Genomic DNA, 24,813 nt, shown 5'->3' on the forward strand with positions numbered 1-24,813 from the left:
AACTGGCGGGGGACAGCGCATGCGCGGCGCACCGTAGCGGCGAACGCCCTCGAGGACTACAACTCCCGGCGTTCCCTGCGCGGGGACTACGGCTCCCGGGAGCGGGGCGGAGCGGGGCGGAGCGGGGCGGAGCGGGGCGGTCCTCCCCGCCGGGCGGGCGGGTGGTCGGTCAGTCAGTCCGTCTGCCTGCCCGCCCGCCTGTCGAGCGGGAGGCGGCGGCGGGGCGATGTCACGGGGCCGGGAGCGCGTGGTGGCCCTGGTGGACATGGACTGCTTCTTCATGCAAGTGGAGCAGCGCCTCGACCCGCAGCTGCGCGGCCGCCCCTGCGCCGTGGTGCAGTACAACGAGTGGCAGGGCGGCGGGTAGGTGCCGCCGCCGGCGGGCCGGCCGTGGCCCCGGCCCCTTGCACCCCTCCCCGCGGGGCCGTGGCGAGCCGTGCCCGCCCTGCACTGCCCTCCGTGTCTCGCAGGATCATCGCGGTGAGCTACGAGGCGCGCGCCTTCGGCGTGTCCCGCGGCATGTGGGCGACGGAGGCGCGGGCGCTGTGCCCCGAGCTGGCGCTGGCGCGGGTGCCCCAGGCGCGGGGCAAGGCCGACCTCACCCGGTGAGCGGGGCCGGGGATCGGGCCGGGGGTGGTGGCGGCGGCGGCGGGGGCCGCCTTACGCGGGGCGGCGCCTGAGGCTGTGCCCGCCGCCCGGCAGGTACCGGGAGGCCAGCGTGGAGGTGATGCAGGTGCTGTCGCGCTTCGCCGCCATCGAGCGGGCCAGCATCGACGAGGCGTACCTGGACCTGACTGGCAGCGCGCGGGAGCGGCTGCGGGCCCTGCGGGGGCGCCCCCTGGCGGCCACGCTGCTGCCCACCACCTTCGTGCAGGGGCTGCCCGGCGACCCCGGCCCCGGCCCCGGCCCCCAGCCCGGCGGGAAGGGTACGCACCGACCTGGCCCCGGCTCTGCCCGGCCCCGCGGGGCTTTGGCCGCTGGGGCCGGCGCTTTGCACACCGCGGCGGGGCGGCTCTAACGGCTTTGCTTTGAGGCCGCGCAAGACGGCGAGAAAGGAGCCCAGTGTTGCCACCCCCGGGCCCCCTGTGCTGTCCCTCTCCGCTCCATCGGTAACGCTCCCTGTACATCAACAGAGGTAGAGGGTGGGCTGCTTCATCTCCCCTGAAGTGAGAGCATGGTAAATGGGATCTATGTTTTCCCCAACGAATGGCTTTTAAGGTGCCCGCTTCTCGTCCTTGCTGTTGGCACGCAGTTACAGGAGCGTGTGGCTGTTGGCTGGGGCTGGCCGATGCTACTGGTCCCTTTGCTGGGCTCAGCAAGAAATGCCCACGTTCATCCCCTTTGTGTCCCTTTTCTAGAGGAGCTGCGGCAACGTGGCTTGCACGAGTGGCTGGCGTCGCTGTCTTTCGATAACCCTGATTGTCCTGACCTGCAGCTGACTATGGGTGCAGTAATTGTGGAAGAAATTAGGGTGGCTGTAGAAGCAGCCACTGGATTCAGGTGTTCAGCTGGGATTTCGCACAACAAGGTACGTGTGTAACACATCAGCCTGATTTCTTCTGAGCAGCAGAATCAGAATGTGCTGTAGACACTCTCCTATGCACTCTTCCAAGTCTCCCATAGAAGATGAGCTGAGTGGGGAAAGTAGCCATGTGTAAGCATATCTTCAGGGAAATTATAGGACATCTGGGAAGGGGAGGAGTTTTTTTCCCAGAGATGTGGCCTATGCAGTCAGCACTCAATTAATTTACTGCCTGGATTCCTGGTGTACCCTAATGAGTTAGCTCACTAGGAGGAAAAGGGTTTTAAGTCCCCCAGGAGAGTTTTCTTCAGGAAAAAATGAAAGATTAAAACAGGAAACCTACACCTTGAGTTTTAGGCAACAGTGACTATAGCCAGGGAATGGGTTTTACTGACACAAATTCCCAGCAACTTGGAGGAAGAAGAATACCAGTTTGGGGCACTGAGGTGAGTCAGGTTGCTTTTCCTCTTTCTGGTCAATCAGTCTTTACCCCTGCTGGCCGCGCTTTGGGTGATGCTCAGCCAGCTGCTGAGAGCAGCCACAGGAGCACCTCGTGCATGACAGCAGCTGCAGCAACAAACGGACTTTGGTGCTGCAGCTACAGAGGGTTTCCTGCTGGGTGAAATGCAGGGTGGTTTACTGAGAGGACCTAGCACTCGTTTCATTCTTTGCAAAAGGGGCTTATCTGTACAGTTATGACTTGAAAAATGCAGACTGTGACTGAAAAAAGAAAAGAATAAAGACTAAATGGATGCTTTGGAACTTAAGGAAGATAAATTTCATCTTAGACTGCTGCAGAAACAACTGGAACTATTATCAGCTGTACACAGGTATTGGAGAGCTAGTTCTACACCAGCTCATCTTGAAACTAGAGCAGTCTGTGAGGCAGAAATGAGCTAGCTGAGAAAGATCACTGGTGTAGAAATTTCCAGTGGAAGGGATGTTCAATTTGCCTTTTTGCTCTCTTTAATCAAGAATAACAGAGAACATCCCTGCTATCCCTAGCAGCTTCTCCCAGCTTCCATTTTCTATGCCAGCATTTTTTTTTTTTTTTAAAGGGAGTAAGGAAATTATGATGTACTGTGTTATCCCTGAAGAACTGTATATCTATATCAGCAAGCACAATGCAGAGATTACCAGAGCCTCCATGTGGCTGTGCAGAACATGCTACAGTACTTCCACAGCCAGCTCACCTCTGTAGGTACAAACCTTTTCTGCAAAGAATGAAACAAGTGCTAGGTCCTCTCAGTAAACCACCCTGCATTTCACCCAGCAGGAAACCCTCTGTAGCTGCAGCACCAAAGTCCGTTTGTTGCTGCAGCTGCTGTCATGCACGAGGTGCTCCTGTGGCTGTTCTCAGCAGCTGGCTGAGCATCACCCAAAGCGTGGCCAGCAGGGGTAAAGACTGATTGACCAGAAAGAAGAAAAGCAACCCGACTCACCTCAGTGCCCCAAACTGGTATTCTTCCTCCAAGTTGCTGGGAATTTGTGTCAGTAAAACCCATTCCCTGGCTATAGTCACTGTTGCCTAAAACTCAAGGTGGAGATTACCTGCTTTAAGCTCATGTTTTTTCTAAAGAAAACTCTTCTGAGGGTCTTTTCTTCCTAGTGAGCTAACTTGTTAGAGTACACCAGGAACCCAGCTGATAAATGAGACCAAATAATTGAATTATCTATTTGGAAGCACCTGGAGGATAATAGCATGGTTTTATCATGGACCACTTGTGCCAAACTCATTTATGTGCCCTCTGACAGCATAAGTGGCCTAATGTACAGGGGAAACTGCAGATGTGAGGTGTTGACCTTAAGGTTTCTTACACACCTCACCCTGAGTTGCATAAGCTGACAGTGACACCCTAGCAAAACACAGCATGACTGAGGTTATCTAAAGGGCATGCATCTACCTGAAGAAAATTAAGTTTTCCGTAATGATTTTTTTCAGTGAGTTGCACTCAAATTGGGATGTTTAGAGTGAGATCCTGGGGGGATCCTCTGTCTGAGGTACACTAAGAGCCACTATTTTCACTGAAGCCTATAGAGAGGGAACAGCTGTAAGAATTCAGGTGATGCTAAGCACAGATGGGGCTCAGGGCCTGGGCTGTGAGAGTTCTGGGAGATTAAATTAAAGCTGAAAATTCTGGGCTTGGAAAAGCCCAGAAACAGTCTGAAATCACCAAGCAGTACTTGTATTCCTCACTGACTGTTTTTGTGGTTTATGGAAAAAAGCAACCAGCAGGCTTTTGGCTAAGTTGCAGTAAGTCAGGAAGTAGCCTGGAGTTACTGTGGACAAGCGGCAGGATGAGTCAGTAATATGAGTGCTCTTGTAGAAATGGCAAATCCTGTTTCAGCATGTGCAGGTGCAAAGAAGGTGTCAGAAAAAGTAAATTGTTTCTCCCCATGAAGTCTCAGTGATTGGTTCAGCTTGCAGCACTTCACTTTGTGAACAGTGTGGGTAAACTTTGAAGAGTCTCCAGTGAAACAAGAATAACAATAATTGGACATCTGAAAATGACTGGATATGAAAAGTTGAAGGAAAGGGATCTACTTTGTCTAGAAAAGAGTGAGAACGTATGTAAGCCTGTAAAACAGGTTGTTAATAAAGATCATAGCTCAATAGGCAGGAAAGAAATTTTGCTTAGTTATAGGATGTGTGGTAAAGCAGTGAAAGAGGAAATTATTAGACGTGTTAAAAAAAAAACCCCAAACACCCAGCTAAACGTATCTCAAGCTGGTCTGTGTATTCTTGATCCTGTGGTAGATTAGAGTGGGAGGGGGAGCTGTATAGCAGATAGGCTAGAGAACATCCCTTCCAGGCTAGCAATTCTGTATTTTGCACGTTTCCTTTTGCAGCATTATGCTGCTGTGGACCTCACAGAGAGAAGATTAAAATAGTGACATTGAGAAAAAGCAAGACAAACACAGAAGATGAAGGAGCAAGACATAGTGAGAGAAATAGCCTGGGGAGGAATATGGAGATGCTCTGGAAGCTCTAGCATGCTTGCCTGATGGAAAACTAAGCCAACCAGAACAGGTGATAGACCCAGATCCCCTAAGCTGCCTGGAGCCAGAGTCCAGCCCTTTGCAGAGCTAGGAGTCTGGAAGCAGCAGTTCTTTCAGAGTACCCAGCCAGCGCGTGCCGAGTCCCAAGGTGCGTACTACCTGGGAGCAAGCAACGGTGCAACCTGCATGTCCTTCCTAGCAGCTATTCCAGAGGCAGCTCTTAGAGGTGATACAGCACGAGCCATTAGGTAGAGTCACAATGAAGTCAGTGCAAAGTTTGTAATAGCAGGGTTTCCACCCTCTTCTGTGTTACAGACACTGGCAAAACTGGCCTGTGGGTTAAACAAGCCCAACCGCCAGACGCTAGTATCTTCGCGATTTGTCCCGCAGCTCTTCAGCCAAGTGCTCATCAGCAATATGTAAGTACTGGGGAGCTGCCTGCGTTTGTGCAGCTTGGGGCTCAGGCTGAGCTGCTCTGTGGCAAGAGCATGTATTTGAAATGCTGGTGCTGTGCTTCCACAATCCAGGCTTTTATCAGGAAGAGCGCCCTGTTTGTCTTCATTGTTGTAGCACTTGCTTCTGTTGCTTTGTTACCACTGCTTGTGTGAGCAGAACTAAAGTGACTTAAGGGTAGAAATCTGTTCCTGGCCACCTCAACAGAGAGCAATTTCATGCTAATTGATAGCAGCCAGCAAAGGCTTTCCACTCCACAGTAACTGCTCATCAATGCTTGTAAGAAATGGAGAGGAAATCCTGCCAGTAATCCCTCACAGCTGTGAGCGACAGTTCAGGAGGAGCATGCAGCCCTGCCAGTGAAGGGACTGCACTCGAAGAGCCCACTAGCATCCTGTGGGCAGCCTTTCCCTGGGTGCTCAAGATGTCTGCTGGGGTGCATAGGTGTAAGCCAGGAGCAACTGTGGGCAAGGAAGCCATAGCTGTGCCCCAGTGTGAGTGACAGAGCTGTGCTCCCAGAGAGCACATGTGGTTTGGTTTTGAGCACCCACACTGTGCACAAGTACTTTTCCTGGTGTAGGGAAGAGTTACCAGCACCGCTGCTCCAGAGGAATGGATCCCTGGTCCTGCTCCAGACCTGCACTGCTGCTCTCTGCCTTCAGTGTCTCACTAGGGATGAAGAGGGGTGTGTGTGGGGAAGGGTCCTGTCTGTGTAAGAAGAAGCAGGGAGTGTGTGAGGCATTCTTCAGAGCATGGTTTGGGATCATGTTTTGAAGATGGAGCTGAGGGAGAAGCACTGAAACTGGGTGAGCCAAGGAGCAGTTCCCACTTCAACTCTTACGTGTCCTCCTACTACAAGCAGAAGAGCGGTTATATACCAAGTGTTGCCTTTTGTCCTGCTAGTTCCTGACTGCTTCTAGCTGTCCTGATCTAGGGATAGCTACTGCAGGAAGACTTGGCATAGTCTCCACATGATGTTTCATTTGTGTTTTTTCTTTCTCTGCCGTAGCCGTAACCTGGGAGGCAAGCTTGGCACTGCCATCACAGACATCCTGGGAGTAGAGTACATCGGGCAGCTGACAGAGTTCAGTGAGACAGAGCTCCAGACTAACTTTGGAGACAAAACTGGGTAATGATAAACCACTCACCACAACTTGCTCTTGGCAGGAACCGAGACTTCCTTTCAGTCACAGGTTGTTCTGCTGTGATTAGGAAGGTTGGAAAGTAAAACTTCAGTGACATCTTTGAGAAGCATTGGTCTGGCAGGCCTGCAAACAGGTTTCCAGTCTCGCCTGCTCCCAGGCACCCTCCCCAGGGTAACGTTTTGCCTGTCAGCCAGCTCCTCTGCCGCCTTCTACAGTGTCTAAGGATGGGGCCAACCTGTGGAAGGGCTCCCTGCAGGCTGGGAAGCAGGCAAGCTTGACAGTCTCGTTACAGAGGACAAGGCTGGACTGGAGCCTGAAACACCACTTCTGGGCCCAGAGCAGCGGTTGGGGTGCCCTGCAGACTAGCGAACTGTTGCCACTTCAGGAGAAGAGGCGGAGGAGTTGAGCTGACAGGCAGTTGTGGCCTGAAGGAAGCCTTGCCTGTTCAGCTGCGGCTGCAACTGCAGAGCTGGAGATGAGAGGCAGAGTCACAGCTTGCACAGAGCTGAAAGCATGGCTCAGCAGAAGGCTGACTTACTACCCAGTGATGCCTGCCTGTCTGTGGCTGCCTTCACTTCATGCTTCCTCTGTGGCTTTCAGGTCCTGGCTCTATGACTTGTGCAGAGGAATTGAAGAGGAACCTGTCAAAAACCGGTACCTGCCCCAGTCCATTGGCTGCAGCAAGAACTTCCCAGGGAGGACAGCCCTGGCCACGCAGAAGGAGGTGGGAGAAGCCTACATCTAGCACAAGGCTTGGCCTTTGCACTGGAGAAGATGAGAATGCTAAAAGCTGAGGCTGGCTTGCAAAACTGCTGCTTTTCTGTGTCATGGTGCCCTGCCTGGCCTAGGGGCTCAGTGGAAGGAGAAGGTTTGGGCCCCAGAAATTAGGGAAATCCCTATTTGACTGAAATGCATTGATGAACTCCTGCACAAAGAGGTCCAACCTTGTTGTAATTTCCACAAGCAAAACTGTGGGCCTGTGCTGTTCAAAAGGTATTCACAGTGCCAGGCTTCAAGGGCTTGGTTGCCAGAAAGAAGGTAACTAGCCCAAAGAAAGAGGGACGATACACCTTACCTGTTAGCTGGGGAGAGGTTCCCACAGAGCTGTAGGGAGATGCAAAGAGAGATCCAGGGCAGGGGACCCAGATTACCTGGCAAAGTCTGGTAATAACACTGCAGGACTTGTATGGTATCTACAGTGCCTTGCCTCCAGTGTTGCATCCTCACCTGGGCCGATTTCTCCAGGAGTACTCCAGATATGAGGCCTCGTGATAGTCTGTGTCCATTCCAGAACTGATCCTCCTCCAGCATTCCCCGGTGTGCAGAGCGTTGCTCTGGCCTGGTGGCAGCGCTGTGAGCAGAGGCCCAACCTGTCTGTTACCACTGTTTTGTCCAGGTGCAACACTGGCTCCTGCAGCTGGCCTTGGAGCTGGAATCCAGACTGATCAAGGACAGGAGCCAGGTAAGGAGGGGAGGCACGGGGACAGCATTCTGCCTGCTGGCCTTCAGGAAGCCATGCAGCACGTTTGCACTGTCAGCTGTTTGCGGGAGGCTGAGGGTGGTGTGCGGTGGGGGAGGAAATCTGCTCGCCCTCAGATGTGTGCCTCTGTGCTGAGGTGCCCCAAGCAGAGGTGTGCGGGAGCCCAGCCAGGAAGGATGGTTTTGCCTCAGAACACTACAGGGCTAAGGACGGTCCTTGTCCCATGCTTTAGGATGCAGGGACCTGAAAGCCACCACACCTTCATCCTGCCGCACTGCTGCTCCCTTGCGAGCCCTTTGCTGATGCAGCTCTGCCCGGGCTGTGGGCTGTGAGAGGAAGTGATACGCCCAAATCGGGATGGCAGACTGCAGGCCAGGGTGAGATTAATCTGCTAGCTTCGTCGCTGCAGGGGGGCCAAGAAAAGGTGTGCAGCTGCCTTTGAAGGAAAGCAAGGACTAACTGCTTCCCATCCTGTGTGGCACAGCTGTACAAGCACTTGCTGTCCTGTATCTCCTCCCCTGGAGATCAGGCCAGGCAGGACAAGCTGCCATCTGTCACACAGCATCATTAGGAGGTGGTAGCTGGTAGTACAGCGTTCTGGGCAGCGAGACGGTCTCCTCGGCCTTTCCTGCTCTTTCCTGCAGGTGTCGCTTGAAACACAGCTACCTCTTCTTTTTGCAGAACCACCGAGTGGCCAAGCAGCTGATGGTGGTCATCCGCATGCCGGGAGATATCCGGGTGTCACGCTTTTGCGCTCTGTCCCGCTATGATGCCCAGAAGATGTGCAACGATGCCTTTGCCCTCATCCAAAACTGCAACATGGCTGGGGCTCACCAGGCGGCCTGGTGAGTGTGGGAGAAAGTGGCTCATGTCCCCATGAGGGGCTGTTCTGCTGCGGGCGGTGCAGGATGAGCCAGGGACCTGACAGAAAGGAACGAGAGCGTCATGCAGACTGGCAGGAAAAGTGATCCCCAGCACACGCACAGTGGAGCGTGGTGACCTCTGCTTGTTAGCGGTAGGACAGCTGTGAGAGCCTGGCCTCTTCTAGACCCACATCTGGTGAGACACTTCTGTACTTGGAGCTGATGACTGCTACTGGCACAGAGGTGTCCAGCTGGAGCAAGGCCATCCTTGCCCTCCTGGGCTGGAGAAGCTAGCTAGGCCTTGCTCTCTTCCCCTAAGGACAGAGGTGCTTTTTGGGAGGAGGCCGTTGGGGGGGAAGGAAAACTAGGGTGCACAGCTCCTGCGTTCAACATTACTTCCTTCCTTCCTCCTGCTCTGCAGTGGGGGCTGAGGCATACTTAAGGCAAGAAGGTCCTGTCTGTTAGGCTCCGACAAGGCTGCTGCTCCCTTAAGGCCCTCTCACCTTGCCTGGGAGTCTCAGAGCAGCTCCGGCCTGTGGTGGACTGAAAGTCCAGGTGGGCAGCCGGCCACCCCTGCTCCAGTGCCCTTTCCTTTGGGAAATGCTGTTCTGGGAAGAGACTTTCTGCTCCGCCCAACGCAGCTTGCTATGTCTGTGGGACTCTGTTCTGGAGGTAGCAATACTAACATTTTGTCAGATGAAACATCTCTCCCAGATACCCAGATTGCAGTTCCCCTGTCCCCTGCCTGTGAATGTTTTATGTTGCTTAAAGTCTTATATCAGAAGATTTCTTGCTTCCCAGGCTGGTCTCTGAGCTGATGTTGGTTTGTCCTTTGCAGGTCTCCACCGCTCATATCGGTGCTTCTCTCGGCAAGCAGGTTCTCGGAGCCTGCCACACACCTTTCTGCAGGCATCGCCACCTTCCTGACGAGTGATACCCAGCCTGATGGCACTGCCAGCACCAGCCAAAACACCACATCTAGGAGACCCAGGGTCAAGTTCTTTAGGAGCCCAAGCAAAGAGCTTAGGCAGAAGCCAGCTAATGCTATTGAGTCATTCTTCCAAAAGGTGGCAGAAAGGCAGCAGTCAGTGACAGCGGCAGCAGCCAGCCTGCCTGCTGCTGCTACTGCAGAGTCACCTGTGCCTAGCTCCCCAGAGCACCAAGAGAGAGATGGCTTTGGACTCGCCTCGGTGCAGTGTGACCTGGAGTCCCCTGTGAAGCGGCGTCCCAGAGATGGGAGCCCTACTTCTCCTTACAAGAAGCTTCCCCGTGAGCAGTCGCTGTCTGATGCTACACAAACACCCTCAACTCCACCCAGCTCCAGGACCCTTCTGAAATCAGAGCCAGCTATGGAGGGAAATGAGCAGAACTTGCCACCCTCTCCTGAGCTTGCCCCGCTCCCTCCTGCCTCACCAGGGGACCAGCAGTGCTGTGAGAAGTGCGGCCAGCTCGTGCTGGTGTGGGAGTTCCCAGAGCACATGGATTACCATTTTGCTCTGGAGCTGCAAAGCTCCTTCCTGGAGTCCAGCGCTCCCGTGGCTCCAGCAGCAGCTCCCAACCCGAAGGCTGCAGCTTCCAGGTCTCCTGCCAAGGCAAAGAACAAGCCCAAGACTCCAGCAGGATCTAGTGCAAAACAACCCAGAGAAGGTGCGACAAGAACTTTAGATTTTTTCTTTAAGCGCTTACCTCCTTAACTCCCAGCCACACTGGGCATTTTTAGATAATCAGTGTTTTTAAAGAATCAGTGTTTTTAAATAGTTAAAAATTTTTATGCTGCCTGTCACATTTTAATGCAGAAAAGTCTAATAAATTATCTCTACCCCAAGCCTAAGAGGAACTGGAACTTGTGAATTGTGTATGATGCTGGACTTACCTGGTTTAGCTAGTGGCAGCTAGCTTGCCTCTGCCTGCTTGGTGCTACCAGAAGCTGCATTGTACTCTCACCTACACCGCCTGCCACGGGTATTTCCATAGTGTCACTGCTCAGTAATTCTGTTCCTACTGTAAAAGCAGGCAATGTAAGCACAGTGGCTTATGCCAGGGACTCTCCAGCCAAGCCTAGGCCTGAACCCCTATCCTGTCACTTAGTATGAAGCCTTCATCTCATGGTGATTCTCCTTTAACTGCAGTTGCAGGCCTTGCCCTTACTGTGTAATTTATATATGGCAGCTTAGCCCTGTGGTTCCTTCTCCCTTCTTCACCTGGAAGACACCGATTTTTATTCTCCCCCATCGGGACTTTTGTTATAGACAGTTTGGCAATTCCCTCTGTGTAGCAGTCCATTGCGTGATGCTTATCACCAGCTCTGGAGCACACAAGAAAGACTGTTCCTGTCAAGTAAGACTTGAGGAAGCTGGAGCTGCACGGGCATACTTTTTGTTAGGCCTTTTGAAATCTTGGCAACAGTTCCTGATAATTGCTATTGCCACATAAACAGGCTACTGCTAGAGTTGTCATGGAAGGGAAGTCACACAGCCCTCTGTGAAAGCTTTCCTCCATCACAGAGAGAGTGTATAACCACATTTTTTCCTCCTTCCCAGACTCTGGGTGATACTACATACAACTTGATGACAGGTATCTGTTTTGATTGTGCTCTGCTGAATGACTTGTTCAGCTCTCTGGGCCACAGTTCACATCAGAGTGGTTGCCCCAGCGCTCCACAAATTACAACAGCCAACAAAGCACAGTATCATGGAGGGGACAAGTGGGCACTGAGAGAGGGTGAGACTGGCTCCAGGGCAAGAGACCCAGCAGGGCTCAGCTCGTGCTACGCTGCTAGCTGCCTGGAGCCCGCCAGCATCTACCAGAAGTGCTGCTGCCAATAATTTGAACTCAGCTCTTAGGGCAGGAGGAAGGAATGTGCCACGTCAAGGCAGCACTGGGTGGGGTTTGGAAACACACTTTTCAGAGGGTTTCATCAGCTGCAGGCTTCCCCTCTCTGAGCAGGGAGAGAGCGCCTTGCAGGCAGCTGATAATGATGCAAAGTGCAGCTGTATTTGCATGTGCTATTTCCCCTTCATTTCTGAACTACACTATCCTACTTGCAGCCACTGAACTGCTCTCCTTCCAGCAGACAGCCTGTGCCGGGAAGCTGCTATGTTGCTGTCAGTGCGGGTCTAATACTTCACAACACAGTTGTGAGATTTCAGGAAGCACAAGCAGCTCATTCTGGCGCGTGCAGCTCTGCTGGCAATCAGCAGAGGAAAGAATTATAGAGTCATTCCCATTAATGACAGTCCTCACATTGCAAAGTGACAAGTTTCCGCAAAGTCCTCATGTAAAGAGAAGTACCAACCAGTCTGGCAGGGTTGCCTCACGCTCCTGTGACAGCAGCACATCTCATTTCCTAAGTGTCTGGCAGGACCGGACTCAGCAGATGCCACTACGTGCCACAAAAACAAGTTGAGAACAGGCAAATCCCTCCAGTGACACAAGTCACCTCCATAGGGAAGCCTTTCTGCCTCTGCTTGTCCCAAGGGAACAACCTGTTGTCATGGAGAGAAGGCAGTCGCAAAACCCTTGATAAGGTCGAAGCTATTTTTAAAAACAAACCACCAGTTAGATGTGTGCCCTAGAAAGCATCCCTTTAATTAGGCTCCGGGGGAATTTGTGGCTGTGAGGAAGCACCCACCACAGCCCGTTCCACCCACAGCAGCCCAAAGCGCTGTGCTCAGTGTGACGTGGCTGCCTGTCACCCCAGGCTGCACACCCAGGCTTGCTCAGATAAGCCAGGAGAGCACGGTTGTAAACAGCAGCGCGCACGCATTCCTTCCACACCACAGGATGGTATTTATAGGGCTGAATGCAGGAAGCTTAGGAAGGGGTGAAGGGCAGCCATCTCCAACCGTGACCCAGCTCCAAGGGCAGCAGGGCAAGAGCCCAGCTCCACCCTCGCTCATTGTACAACTCAACAAGCTCAATAAAACATCTTTATTCTGTACATTTATATATAGATGCTTGGGAAACAGGGACAACCTCCAGCATTAGAAAAATTCAAGACAACAAAACAGCAATTATGAAGAGCATGGCACCAAGAACAGTCATGCCACAGATGGCAGGGACAAGGTGAGACCGGCCATCAGCTACTTCAGAGAATGTCACAGCACCCCATGCCCGCTTTGGGGCAGAAAACACCAGGGCTGCTGCAAACAGCTGGAGTCCCCCCCCACCCCCCAGGCAGCTTTTTTTGTGACCCACTAGCACCAAAGGGAAGAGCCTGCTGGCAGCTGGATCTGTCCTTCTTGCAGGCAAGACGATGTCACTGTAACACCCAGACCACTGCCAGCATGGGAAGAAAGAGGGATCCTGCGTGAGCAGCGACCCTGAGCCAGCAGCTGCTGTCTCAGTGCTGGGCTGATGGGGAAGAAGCCGATTTTCGCTGGGTCAGTGCTCCCGCCAAGGGACAGGTCACTCCTGTCACTACTGAGCTGCCTCTGAATCCCTTCATTGATACCACTATTCCACCGGCTTCCCCATGCCTCAGCATGCTCTTCGCAGGGCACAGCCGCCACCTCCCCACTGCCAGAGCCCAGCCCAGCGGAGAGCACCACTTTGCAACATCCACAGATCAGCACGGGCCGCTCAGCCCCGCAGGCACTGCCTGTGCCAGCAGCCCAGAAGCAGAAATTGCTCTCAGGGTGGTAGAAGGGCTGTTTGGGTGTCCAAGTGCTACCACAGGCCCTCGCCCTCCTCTTCGGTCAGGGCTGGCAGGCCACCATGCCATGTGACAGGGCTGGCTGAAGGCCTGTTGCTCACAGTAGACACATTTGGTCTAACAGTCAACAATAAAATGAAAAACCTATGTACAGCTATACAGCCCCTGCTGCACCCTCCAGGCTACACAGGGGAGCTGCACTACAGCAAGAGGGAGACAAAAGTGCTCCACTCTTTGTGCACAGAGTCCTTGCTGCCAACATCAGCTCTCCTCTGACAACAAACCCCAGTGGCAAGGGAAAGAAAAGAATTCTTCCTCCAGGAGAAACAGAAATAAAATCACGCCACTGTCAAATCACACCTAAACAACAGAAGTCACCTGGTTTTGTGTTAGTAACACAGCCTGTCCTCCTCACACATTAAGGCAAGCATGTGAGGACCAAGCTGGGCCGGGACCTGGAACAGCCACACCAGGGAGCCCACTGCAAACCACTGCTGCCAACGTGCAGACGACACCATCAGCCGAACATCCATGGAAACAACCTGCACACACCAGCACAGGCCCAGGCCCCGCTCTGCTCCACAGAACGGCCTCCTGCCCAGCTGCTGCAAGGAACAGATACAAGTGCAAACTCTGTCTTCACGATGTTACGTCGGGAGGCTGCGCCACTCGGAGCAGCCACAGCTTTCCAGGAGTCAGAAAGCAGGATGCTGAAGGAGTGTGTACATGTGAGTGGGGAACAGGACATTTGTCCAACAGTAAGACACTCAGATTGGAGTAATGCAAAAACCAACACACAAATGGACACACAGCAGATTAAAGCCAACCAAGATTAAAACGGTTAAAAAGTGTCCTGAATGCATTCTGAGAGGTTCAACCAAGCCCCTGTTGTGGGTAGCAGGGCCTCTTCCATCCTCTGCCCAGAAGGATGTGCTGCAGGATGACTCAAGAGAGGATTGTTACCAATCCAGTGCTCAGTGAGCAGAAATGGGACCAGATCTTGTGTCAGAGATGGAAAAACATCCCTTCACTGCTAGTCTTCAAGGGTTCTGCTCCTCCCAACCAGTAATTTTCAAACAGTAAACAACAGCAGAACTTGCCTGCCCAGGTCTGCAGGTGCCTCTGATCTATTCTGAACAAGGGCAGGGTAACAAAAGCTGCAGGCGATGTGGAGAACATGCTTAACTTGCCCCATGTACGGCACTGAATGTGAGAAATTCTCCCAGGCTCCATCTCACAGTGCAGAGGAGGGACACCCACGCTAGAATGGGACAGCAGCAGCTCCAGGCATCACTCAGCGAGCCACGGGAGCTTCCATCCTTCTCCCTGGGTGTTGGTGAGTGGAGATCTCTCTGACCTAGTGGTAGTCAGAAGCTCAGCTGTCCGGGCCCCAGGGACTCCTCCAGGCCGTTTTCTTTGGTGGTGATGGCTTGGAGGTCAGTGACATGCCCAATGCCTTTGGTGACTCCTTCACGGAAAAGCAGCTTAGCTCCGATCTTCAAGTATTCAGGATGCTTGATGAACCTGAAACAGACGACTGCCTTCTCTCCTGTCCGCAGCTTGTCCTAAAAAAAAGAAGGGAGAGCTTAGACCCATCTATCATACCAATGCATGCAGGAGAGATGCATGCGGATGCTAAAAAGATGAGGCAAATGAGCAGGTTGCCTCCCTCAGACTGCATGGCTTGAGCCCTTCCCTTTATTGTATGCAAAGGGGAGACAGGATGACACAAGCTCTGGAGAATGGAGAGTTCACCTCCCTTCACAGTCTTGCTGTAGTCCATCATGCTAGTTGTTTTGTGAGGAGGGAATTCTTTAACATGTTGGGAGGAAAAGCAACCAAATAGGCAGGATAAAGGGATGGAGTGTGCTCCTAGGAAGGGACACAGCTACCCAAGATACCAGTAGCCCCTAGCTTTATTAGAGGGCACAGTGGAATCCCAACAAACCCCACAGGGAGGTCCATCTTCCTCCCCTTTCCTCCCATGCCTACCTTTCCGTGGATCTTCTCCACGATAGCAGTCTGTCGCACGTTCCCCACATGCACCGTCACCTGAAACCCTTTCCGGAAAGTTGTGGCATGGAACAACAGCACGATCTCGGCTTCAAACACTGAGCAGATGGTAGGGTTCATTTCTGGGCTCACCATGACCATGCCCTGTATAACAACCCAAAGCGCAGACCAGTTAGGGCCAAGTCCCCTTGCTTCTGAACAGCCCCCAAAACCACAAACACATCTCCACTCTGTGACTTGGGCTTGCATCCCATTCTCAGCCTTGTACTCATCCTACTTCGTAGCCTGGCCATTTCCTCCCCTTCCAGCAAGTTTCCTGCAAACATCTCTACTTCATTCCCACCCTACCAATGGGGGTCTCCAGGGAAGCCTCCAGTCCTGCTCACCGAACCAGTGAGCAACCTGGCAACAGCAGGACTCACCTTGCGCAGCAGGGAGCGGTCGAAGGGTCCGAGGGCCAGTGTGGCCGCCTGCCCAGCCCGCAGCACACGGCAGGCAGAGCGGTTGCGTTGGATACTGCACACTTTCAGCCGGAGGAACTTCCCGTCGTCAGTGGGACCAACCACCAGGTTCTCCCCTTCTCGGCAGATCCCACTGCTCAGGGCAGAATCATAGAATCGTTTAGGTTGGAAAAGACCTTTAAGATCATCAAGTCCATAACAACTGTTAACCTAGCACTGCCAAGTCCACCACTAAGCCAGAAGAGCAGGACAGAGTTCATCAGGAGACAAGGAAGAAATTTCACCCTCCAAGATCAACCTGCACAAACTCCCCAAGGCCAAGGAGGTGAGTGTCCTTGGACTCTTACCCAGGACCAACTAACAGGGATGCAAAGCTGGTGGGAACAGGGATTTCCTACAGTAGGAGCAAAAGCCACACTATCCCTCCTAAGAATACCAGGTACAGACAGGGGCCATTCCGTCCCCAGTGCTCTGCCACGCTGCATTGTTTCTGCTGGAGAGACTGCAGTTGACGCCTGTTCTGTGTGGATGCACTGGTAGCCAAACTGCTCTGATCACTCCTGAACACTGAGGGACAGCTGCCTTCTCATGGGGTAGCATGCAGTTAACCTCTGCTGGGACTGAAGGACTTGCCCTCTACCTTTCCTCCCCCTGCTTGAGGAAGGAGGAAAGCAATGCCTTGGGATCATGGCTAACCTCTGCCAGCTCTGGGTCCCAGCATGCCCTCCTTCAGGATGCTACAGGTCTCATTCCTAATCCAGCAACTTTAGAGCAGACTCTCTGCTTGCCACCACATGACCAATGGTCTACTCATGGCACCTCCCAACACCCTGTAGGGCTTTACCCTTACTTGGCTCAGTCATCCGGCAGCACCTTGCACTGCTTCCACATCTGCAGTGGGTGACTCTAACCTTGTGGGAACTCCAGCAACCATTCACACCCACAATTGTCTGCCTGGCCTCACTTACCTCGACAGAGTTCCTCCCACAACAGTCCCCACCTCTGGCACAGTATAAATTTCATCAACCTGCAGCAAGGCAACAAGAATAAGCTGCTCAGACAGCTGTGAAATAGCACTCCAGAATGAGGACAAGGTGCCCACCCCTTGTGTGGAGGGAGGTGAGCTCTCTGCTGGTCATCAGACACCATCTCAGAGCTTTCACCAGCTCCCACTACCTTCCCATTAGAGGAACCTCTGCCTTTTAAGTGGCAATCAGAGAAACAATCTTATCCCCGAGGTGGGCATCCCTTGGTTAGGCCAGAGCCCAGCCCAATGGGCTTTTTTCAGAGCGAGCCCTTTCTTTACTTTAATGTCTCCCAATAGACCAGGAGTTCACCACATCCCTCCCCATGGTGTCCAGATCCCCCAGATGTTTGTCACATGTCACAGCAATGAGTGCAGTACCAGAACTGGAAACAAACTACCCTTACGCACCTGAAACTCTGTGAGTTGCTGCATCAGTTCTTCCTGCTCTTTACTGTTGGTCAGTGGAGGGAGGATGTTGAGGAAGACTTTTAAGAGATCCAGGTTCTCCCCAGAAACACTGGATAGTGTGAAGATCGGGGTGATGCTGTGAAACACAAATAGACAGGAATAAGCAGAAGGCCAGAGCGCAGCTGCAGAAGGTGGCTGCCATTCTGATTCTACCGAGTCTAGCAAGAGGACAGACTACAGTGATAAAGGGCTAGAGTGGGAGGGCTAGGTACAACTCTGCAGTAACCGCTGCCTCAATGGTTGGTCGAGGCACCAGTCCCCTGCCAACCCACACTTCTGTCATGGAGAAGTAACTCCAGTGCAGCCTCAGGCACCTTCTGCTCCCAGAGCCCAGAAAAAGGCCTAGGAGGGGTAAATGCCTTCTTGCAGAATGCAAAGGTAGGAAACTTGATGAGGAACCAAGATGTTCAAGATGTGGTTGCCTCCCCTGTGGTCGCCCTTCCCCAGCTCTGCACAGCAGCCCAGTCTGAATTGCCTGCTCCCAGCAGAAGAAAGGAATGCTCCCTTACTTGGGAGACTGTGCAAACTGCTGTGCTGCTGTAACAGCGTCGTCATCTGAGTTCACAAGCAGGGGGAGCTTGTTGCAGCCTGGCTGCTTCAAGATTCGCTCCAGCTGCTTCACTGTCCGTTCCACGGTGGCTTTCGAACACAAGTCAACTTTGCTGACGACAATGAAGAAGGGGACCTTGAGGGCCATGGCCAAGCCCAAGTGCTCTCGCGTTGTGCCTGCTGCAGGAGACAAGTGAGAGTGTAGGTGCAGTAACAGTCATCACTGTTGCTTGTTTAGGTGACAGCTATGTCTCCTGACTCTCCCCCACAGGCCCACTCTAGAGATTTCACCCTAACTACTTAGTTCATCAGGCAATGAAAAAGCAAAATTATTCTTTTAAACAAAACCAAACATCAGTCCAGAAAAACAAAAACCACCAAGAATTTTTGTGACTGATCTATTTGCTTCAGAAAGATGCAGTACTTTTCATTCTTGGGCTAGAGTTTGCCAGAAAACAGCCACAAAAATGTCAAGGAAAGATGTGGGAGAACTCCAGCTGCCTTTTTACAAGGCTTTAGGATTCAGCACCCCTAAGAATATGTCAAAGTTGGGGTTTTTTTTCTGACAAACACAGCCTCAAATTCCAAACAAAGCCTCTCTGTCCAGGGTACAGTTTAATGTGTTCTACAGCTGGTAAAAGGATCCCAGCTCTGCTCCCCTCCCAGGCACTCATAGGCACTGGCTTACAACAAATCATTAGAGGCTTCCAGACTAATATTTTTTTCTGACAACCGTTCCCGGCTAACAAGGACCCACTCCCCCCATTCTCCACTTCTCTTCACACGTTGCTGTCAATCCATGCGGGCAAGGCAACACTCACCAATGCCAGTGTTGGCGCTAACCACCAGCATAGCAAAGTCTGGGCAGTAGCTGGTGAGGCCGAAGATGGTTGTTTTCAGATACTTGTGGTGGCCAGCCAGGTCAATGAAAGTGATCATTTTGGAAGAACTCTCACAGATCTCTTCTGCTGTTCGGGAGTCACTGTAATTTACCACCTGAGGAACATAAGGACTCAGTGAGAGAAGGAGCCCCAGCAGGCAAGTGAAGAAAACCCAGCTCTTGTCTATCCACTTTGACCTCAGAATTAGTGAGGAGAGATCATTCACCATGGGTGCAAGAAACAACATCTGCTGCAAATGGACAAGTAGCACTCAGGTTCAGCTAAAGGGACACAGAGCTGTGCCACCTCTCTTCCCTCATGTCCCACTCACAGTTGTAACAGGAGGGTAGTCCTATTCTCCTCCATCTTTCTGAGTTCAGCAGCCCACTCCCTCACCTCTCCTTTGCTGTTGAAGCCGAGGATCTCAAAGCTGATGCTTGAGGTTCTTCCTGACTGGATTTCATGGAGATGCCGGAAGAGGTTGAGGCGTGCTCTGCCCCGCCCATTGTCCAGCTCTCCTTGTGTTAGGACACCCAACAGGGTTGACTTCCCCGAGTCCACATTCCCCAGCACAGCTACTCGCAGGTCTAAGAACTACAGGAAGAAGAACAGAGAAATCATGAAACTTAACCGCTGCTGTGCTGGGCATGCATGAACACTACATGGCAGTGGAGATGTGCCTCAGAGAGCTTCTCCCTGTGATGGACACTGTGCAGTGTAATCTTGCTCGGATTCTGCTCTTGCTCCCAGCAAACCACTGCCTGGGAGTTGTGATACACTCTCTAGAGTTGTGATGCAACACATCAGGCTTTGATATCACAAAAAAGGCCATTTGCTGCAGCAGGACCTCTAAATCCTTCCTTGTTTGCACACTGGCCTGCATCAGAACTGTTGCCGTAGAAGGGAAGTAATTTCTCACCTCTGATCCAGGCAATTTCCCCTACTGGTATGTGCCTCAACCACAATTTGGAGATGAAAAGCATTATCATCAAGTCTCCCTCTGGCAGCTCTTTAAAGCAGCTGCTATGGGCCGATCTATGACAAAGTGCCTCTAGGGTTTGGGCTCTCATCCCAAAAGGAAGCTGCTTGTATAAAGCCTCTAAGTCTCCAGCAGGAGAGGATGGCCAAGTCGCAGATCCCTACCTGCTGGTTGTCAGGCACCTTTCGGACAAGCACCTCCGTTATCTTCCTTGGAACGTCGCTGTCGTAATCAACCTCCCTCTCCCGCAGCACCGTAATGTCAGCCCCAACCCTGCCACAAACACGAAAGGAAGGAGTGAGAGACACACTTGTACTCAGCAGCTCTTGCACTTCTAGAATCACAGCTGGCAAAGTGAATGGGATGAAAGCTGGGGATAGCAGGGAAAGAGCCTCAAGCTTCCAGCCAAAAGCCCTATAACTACCTTCGTATTTCCAGAGCCTCATGATGAGGGAATTTCAGTCATACAGAGGCTTTGTAGAATGGAGCCACCAGTTCCTCAGGGGACTCCTGAGGCAGACCCTCTCTACTGGAGGCTGTTTATGCCTGCGGGTCCTGCATGAAAGGGAACACATACTTCTCTGCCATACGGCGCAGTGTCTTGAGCGAGGCACGCATCTCCTCCTCTGAGAGGCCCACCAGCAGCCCGTTGTCCTCCACGCCGATCTGATAGACGGCCTCACCTCGGCCTTCCTGTAGTCGCCATTTCATCTGTGTCACCAGGTGCTCAAAGCGATATTGTGAGGGATTCACTAGCTTTAGCTGTTTAACGGAGGGGGTAGTTATAGTCACCACCTGGATGCAGAGGGAATCCCATTGCCCAAGCCAGCAGCTCTCTAACCCAACACCATGAAGCAATGCCCCCAACTCTGACCCACCTCTAGAAAACACAGCCCATGTTAGTGTCTGCACAGAAGCTATAGGACAGGTGAGAAAGGGTTTCACAAAGGTGCATACATATGATGGAAGAACTTTTCTGCATCTTGCCAAAGGGATCTGTACCCTGCCTGCTGTGGGGGTAAAGACAACGCTGTGGGACCTATCTGTGACACAGGAGCCAAGTAAGTGCAAATGGCAGAATAGCCACAAGAAAGTGACAAATTAATTATCAGGGACACCTGTGGCTCTCTCTCAAAAGGAAGATTTCAGGAAAAACACAGTGGGTCTCATCTCCTAAAACAGATTCCTAAAAATGAGTACTGAGATCAAACTCTTCCAGCTCAGCATACTGGGTATCGCTAGGCAGAGACACAGAAGATGACTGATAATTCCTTAGTACAGTGTCCACTTTTCTGTCCCTTCCTTGGACATGTTCCCCATATGCTGTCTTTGGTGAAGTTACTCACTGCAAAATAACCCTCTGGGAGGAAGACCTCCTTCTGCAACCTAAAAGGCTCACCTTGTACTCGATGTTCCCATCTTCTGCCTGGTCAGAGAATGAAACAAGACAGAAAGGTTAGATGCTGTGCCAGCAGGGACTTCTATAGGCATCAGTTGCCCAGACACTGCAGCTCGTGCTGATGGTTTCAGAGAGAGGGAAAGTGGCAGAAATATACTGTATTAGGTCACAGCCTCTTCTGCCATTCATTCCTACACTCAACTGGAACTTACTTTAGGTTTGTTTCTGCTGTTTGCATCCCACATCCCACATGAAAGCCAGAACACAAAACTAGAAAGGGACACAGGGGGAGATACTGTTTTGGGGGGATTTTTTTTACTGCCAGTAAAGAATAGGGCCAGTCTAACAGTCACAGAGAGAGAGTTCCAGTTTCAGAAAGGCACAGACCAGCATATGATTAAAAGTCTTCCCCCTCACCCATCCATGACGCACAATGCTACCCACAGCATCCCACTCCCACCTATCCAGCAGCTTCCATCCACCCAATGTGCACAGAAACAGGGGACTGGGAACAAAAGTCACTGCCTCCTCTCCTGCACACTGATACCTTCCCTCACTCAATTAGTTTTTCATTGACTCCTTTCCATATTCTTGCGTATTTTCTCTCTGCAAGAGAGAAAGACTAACAGACATAAGGAAGCAAGCTACTAACTTCTTTGCAGTACAGCAAGCTGGTCACTGGCCTGACAGTTCTGGAGAACCAGATCTGATCGGGACTGTCTGTACACAACGTGCTCAGAAGAACTTTCCCAGGAAGGGCTGGAGCCAGACTGGGTTGTCACAGAAAGGCCTGGGTACTCACCAAGCTCACTCCAACCACAACAGGCTCCAGCTTTCCAAAGAGAATGTATAGCCAATATTGAAGTAATTTTCCCACTGATTTGGTCTAAGGACCACTGAGAAAGGGCTGGAGCCTGCAGGAAGCCAAGTACTCTGGCAGACTAAATGGGGCTGCCAACACTAAGCGCTTCCTTTTCCTCTGGACACCGATTTGCATGTCAGGAGAGGCAATAGCCCTCTCCTTGCCTTCTAGCTCAGCTCCTAACCACAGCAGTGCTTATGGTGGCAAAAGGCCAACAGAGGGAAGTTCTGAACTGTCAGCTCAGCTCTCGGGCAGTGGAGCTGTGCACTGAGAAAAGGGTACTTGCAGGTTTTCCCCTCTTAACCATCTACCAGCTTTCCAGCTCTAAGAAAAACACACATACTGTGTGTCCTCTAAATAAGGGGGTGGGGTCTCTTTCAAGGCAGCTGAGACTAGAAAAGCAACAAGCCTAGACTTGCTGGGCCACATAACTGCACAGGGTAGCCAGGGACAGGAAGCTGTGCTGAAACCACAGGGCGCTCTCCAGCGTCCAGCTGAAAGGAACGAAAACTAAACTGCGGCTGCAGGGGACAATCCTGCCCGGGGAGAAGATCTAACAGTAGCAAAGCACTGTTTTCCCTTCTTGCCAAGAGTCACAGCCCTGCCTTGTGGAGGAATTGCTCTCTCCCAGCACAGGCTCTTATATATTTTACAGAAAGCTCACTGAGTGGGCCAAGCAATCAACTCCAGGGCAATGTAACACTCCCCACAGTGGCAGTCCTATTAGTGCGGTGCCAACTGCTTGAACTAACCAACACACCCACTTACTACCAATGCCATCTTTTCCTGCTGCAAGAGGCAAGTGCCTCGCACTCTGTCAGTACTGTCTGCATCTCCATGTAAGAAAACAGTTGCCAAATTAGCTGGGAAGGGAGTCACTAGAACCTGCTGAGCAATGTCTATGAGTTTGGCAGCTGGAAAGGGACTTACACCCACCAGATCGGCTCTCAGGGAGAGATGCGAACAGGATGCTCGGGACTACGAGTTGAGCAAAGCTTTATTTCCGAAGCTATTTAGTTCCCAGACGGCAAAGCACCCACAGACAGATGCCAGGCAGTGAGGTACTACTAACGGACAGGGTTTGGTGGACCAGGCAGGGAGCTCGCTGGCACTGGGGGCACAAGCACTGTGCGCACAAGCACTGTGCGCTGCCACGTCAAACCCCGGAGGAGAGACCGGGGCAGAAGGGCACACCGCTCTCGGGGCCGGGGCTGCAGGACGGCCCGCAAGGCTGCTAGCCCAACCCCGGCACGACCCCCGGCCGAGCCTCTCCAGAAACTGCCTCCAGTCTGACCGCGACCAAACCTGCCAGGGTCCGGGGCTGCCGCGGGGCGGCAAGCCCGCGTCGCACCGAGCCGCTCGGGGGGACACACCATCCCTCCGCCCCCTCCAGCCCCGCAGCGGCGGCGCCCGCCGCCCCCGGGCCCTGCCCGGCCCTGACAGGAGCGGTGCGGGCCCCCGCGGCGGCAGGCCCCGGGGCGGGGGGCGCCCCCTCCGCGGCTGACGGGACGCGGCGGCCATTGGCCCGGCCGGGGGAGCTCACCTCGGGCGGCAGGTACGGCGGGTTGTTGGCCTTTCCCCCCCGGCTCCGCCCGTTCTTCTTCTTCGCCTTCGAGCCGCCGCCGCCGGGCGCGGCCCCCCCGCGCCCGCGCAGCGCCCCGCCCGCCCCACCGCCCGCCGGCCGGCAGCAGCCCCCGAACAGCTCCGACACCCGTGAGTCCATGGCGGCCGGCGCGGCCCCGCCGCCCCGGTGCGGCGCCCGCTCCCCTCCCGGGCTCCCCGCCCCGGCCCCGCCGCCCCGGCCCCGGCGTCAGCAACCGCCGCGCGGCGCCACGGGAAACCGAGTCCCGCCCGCCGCCAGCTGCCAGCCTACAACTCCCAGCACACCCCGCGCCTCAGCCCGCTCACAACTACAGCTCCCGGCGCACCTCGCGGCGCAACGCGCTCGCTCCCTTATGGGCTCCCTCCGCAGGGGCAGATGGGAGTTGGAGTCCGAGGGAGGGGGCGCCGCCTGACGGCCGCGGCGGGCAACGCGCGGGATGCCGCCGCTCCCCCGGCCCTGCCCTCCGGGATCTGCCGGTGTCCGCGGGTTTCCCCTTTGGCAGTTCACAGGCTTTGCGGCGGGGCAGAGCCCCGGCTCCCCTGTTCAGTGACAGCAACCGATCAGCACCCGTTCTGACTGGCATCGGGGAGCTAGAACGTTTTTGAAGGTGTTTGGCATTGGAGGTACCTCGTAACTACACAGAGGCAGCAGCCCCGTACGGAGCTATCCCGAAGGACAGCTTTAAGCTACCCTTCTAGCTCCCGAAGGAGCCTTAAGCTCCAGCAACAGACCCTCCTGCCGTGCGCCGCGTCCCCTCACCGAGTGTTTTGCCAGCCTCCCATGCCACCGCCACAAGCCTCGCTTTTCTCCGCCGCATCCCCTGGGGAGGGCGATGCTTGCTTAGCGTTTGTAAAACTTTCACACTCCTCGGCACTTTTAACAAGCAGCCGAGGTTGCCCTACAGGAACCCCGCCCGCCGCCAACGCCGGGGAGCGGCTCCTCCCGCCACCCCCCCGCAGCGCCCGCCCTCCCCTCGCCGTGTTTTGGAGGCAGCACCCAATGGGGCTGCGGCCACGTTGTTTCCAAACACGGCAGCTCCCACTCACTGCGCGCTCCTCGCCTCCGCCTCCCAGCTGCGAGAGGAGGAGAGCCCGCCGCGGGGCGAAGGGAGTTCCTCTGCAAGGGACCGCAGCCAACCCGGCTGCCAGCCGGAGGCGGAGGGAGTTCAGCGGCCCGGGGGCGGCCGGCGGGGCTTTGCTCCCTCACTGCCGCGCACCTTGCGGATGTGCTCTGGGTGGGCCCCAGCACAGTGCGGGGCGAAAACCAGTTGACCTGTTTTCCGGAGCCCCCCGGGCAGCCCTGCAAGGAGGCAGCCGCAGCTCATGGCGCCCACGGCCGGGCTGGGGCACCTAGGCCTGCCGCCGCGGTGCCTCCTCAGCGCGGCGGTCGTTAGCCCCACCGAGCACCCCGGCAACGGCCCCTGCACTTGCTCCCCGCGAGGCTGCCAAGCCCAG

General features: G+C 53.8%; 2 protein-coding genes across 5 annotated transcripts; one reads left to right on the plus strand and one right to left on the minus strand.

Moving 5' to 3' along the window:
* The first annotated feature begins 178 nt into the window (after nucleotides 1-178).
* Nucleotides 179-10,282, plus strand: POLH (DNA polymerase eta). 2 transcript variants are annotated; one of them, XM_075496148.1, is made up of 10 exons: nucleotides 179-363; nucleotides 471-605; nucleotides 703-926; nucleotides 1,359-1,528; nucleotides 4,838-4,941; nucleotides 5,985-6,104; nucleotides 6,721-6,844; nucleotides 7,517-7,582; nucleotides 8,282-8,445; nucleotides 9,302-10,282. In XM_075496148.1, exons 1-10 carry the CDS (start codon nucleotides 227-229, stop codon nucleotides 10,155-10,157), a joined length of 2,100 nt encoding a protein of 699 aa, XP_075352263.1. In that variant the 5' UTR covers nucleotides 179-226; the 3' UTR covers nucleotides 10,158-10,282. The 2 variants fall into 2 exon arrangements, with proteins under 2 accessions (XP_075352263.1, XP_075352264.1); XM_075496149.1 differs by having other exon boundaries at nucleotides 347-480.
* Nucleotides 10,283-12,379: 2,097 nt separating this feature from the next.
* On the minus strand, nucleotides 12,380-24,792 carry GTPBP2 (GTP binding protein 2). Of its 3 annotated transcripts, none has more exons than XM_075496152.1 (12): nucleotides 24,576-24,792; nucleotides 20,895-20,921; nucleotides 20,073-20,257; nucleotides 19,660-19,768; nucleotides 18,913-19,110; nucleotides 18,457-18,631; nucleotides 17,596-17,815; nucleotides 17,027-17,162; nucleotides 16,560-16,618; nucleotides 15,553-15,727; nucleotides 15,110-15,274; nucleotides 12,380-14,682 (listed from the first exon to the last, which is right to left on the minus strand). In XM_075496152.1, the coding sequence occupies exons 1-12, from the start codon at nucleotides 24,681-24,683 to the stop codon at nucleotides 14,485-14,487; spliced, it is 1,755 nt and encodes a 584-aa protein (XP_075352267.1). In that variant the 5' UTR covers nucleotides 24,684-24,792; the 3' UTR covers nucleotides 12,380-14,484. The 3 variants fall into 3 exon arrangements, with proteins under 3 accessions (XP_075352267.1, XP_075352265.1, XP_075352266.1); XM_075496150.1 differs by lacking the exon at nucleotides 24,576-24,792 and adding an exon at nucleotides 23,300-23,503; XM_075496151.1 differs by lacking the exon at nucleotides 24,576-24,792 and adding an exon at nucleotides 23,300-23,502 and having other exon boundaries at nucleotides 15,553-15,724.
* Nucleotides 24,793-24,813: the final 21 nt, after the last annotated feature.

This window comes from Mycteria americana, chromosome 3 (assembly GCF_035582795.1).
Source record: "Mycteria americana isolate JAX WOST 10 ecotype Jacksonville Zoo and Gardens chromosome 3, USCA_MyAme_1.0, whole genome shotgun sequence".
Classification (NCBI taxonomy): Eukaryota; Metazoa; Chordata; class Aves; order Ciconiiformes; family Ciconiidae; genus Mycteria; species Mycteria americana.

Coding starts and splice junctions, on each gene's coding strand:
- POLH (XM_075496148.1), top strand. CDS start 227: ATGTCACGGGGCCGGGAGCGCGTGGTGGCCCTGGTGGACATGGACTGC. Junction 364..470: donor AACGAGTGGCAGGGCGGCGG/GTAGGTGCCGCC, acceptor CGTGTCTCGCAG/GATCATCGCGGTGAGCTACG. Junction 6,105..6,720: donor AACTTTGGAGACAAAACTGG/GTAATGATAAAC, acceptor TGTGGCTTTCAG/GTCCTGGCTCTATGACTTGT.
- GTPBP2 (XM_075496150.1), bottom strand. CDS start 23,479: ATGGACTCACGGGTGTCGGAGCTGTTCGGGGGCTGCTGCCGGCCGGCG. Junction 20,922..23,299: donor CGCCGTACCTGCCGCCCGAG/GTGAGCTCCCCC, acceptor TTCTCTGACCAG/GCAGAAGATGGGAACATCGA. Junction 17,816..18,456: donor TAGCGCCAACACTGGCATTG/GTGAGTGTTGCC, acceptor TGTCTCCTGCAG/CAGGCACAACGCGAGAGCAC.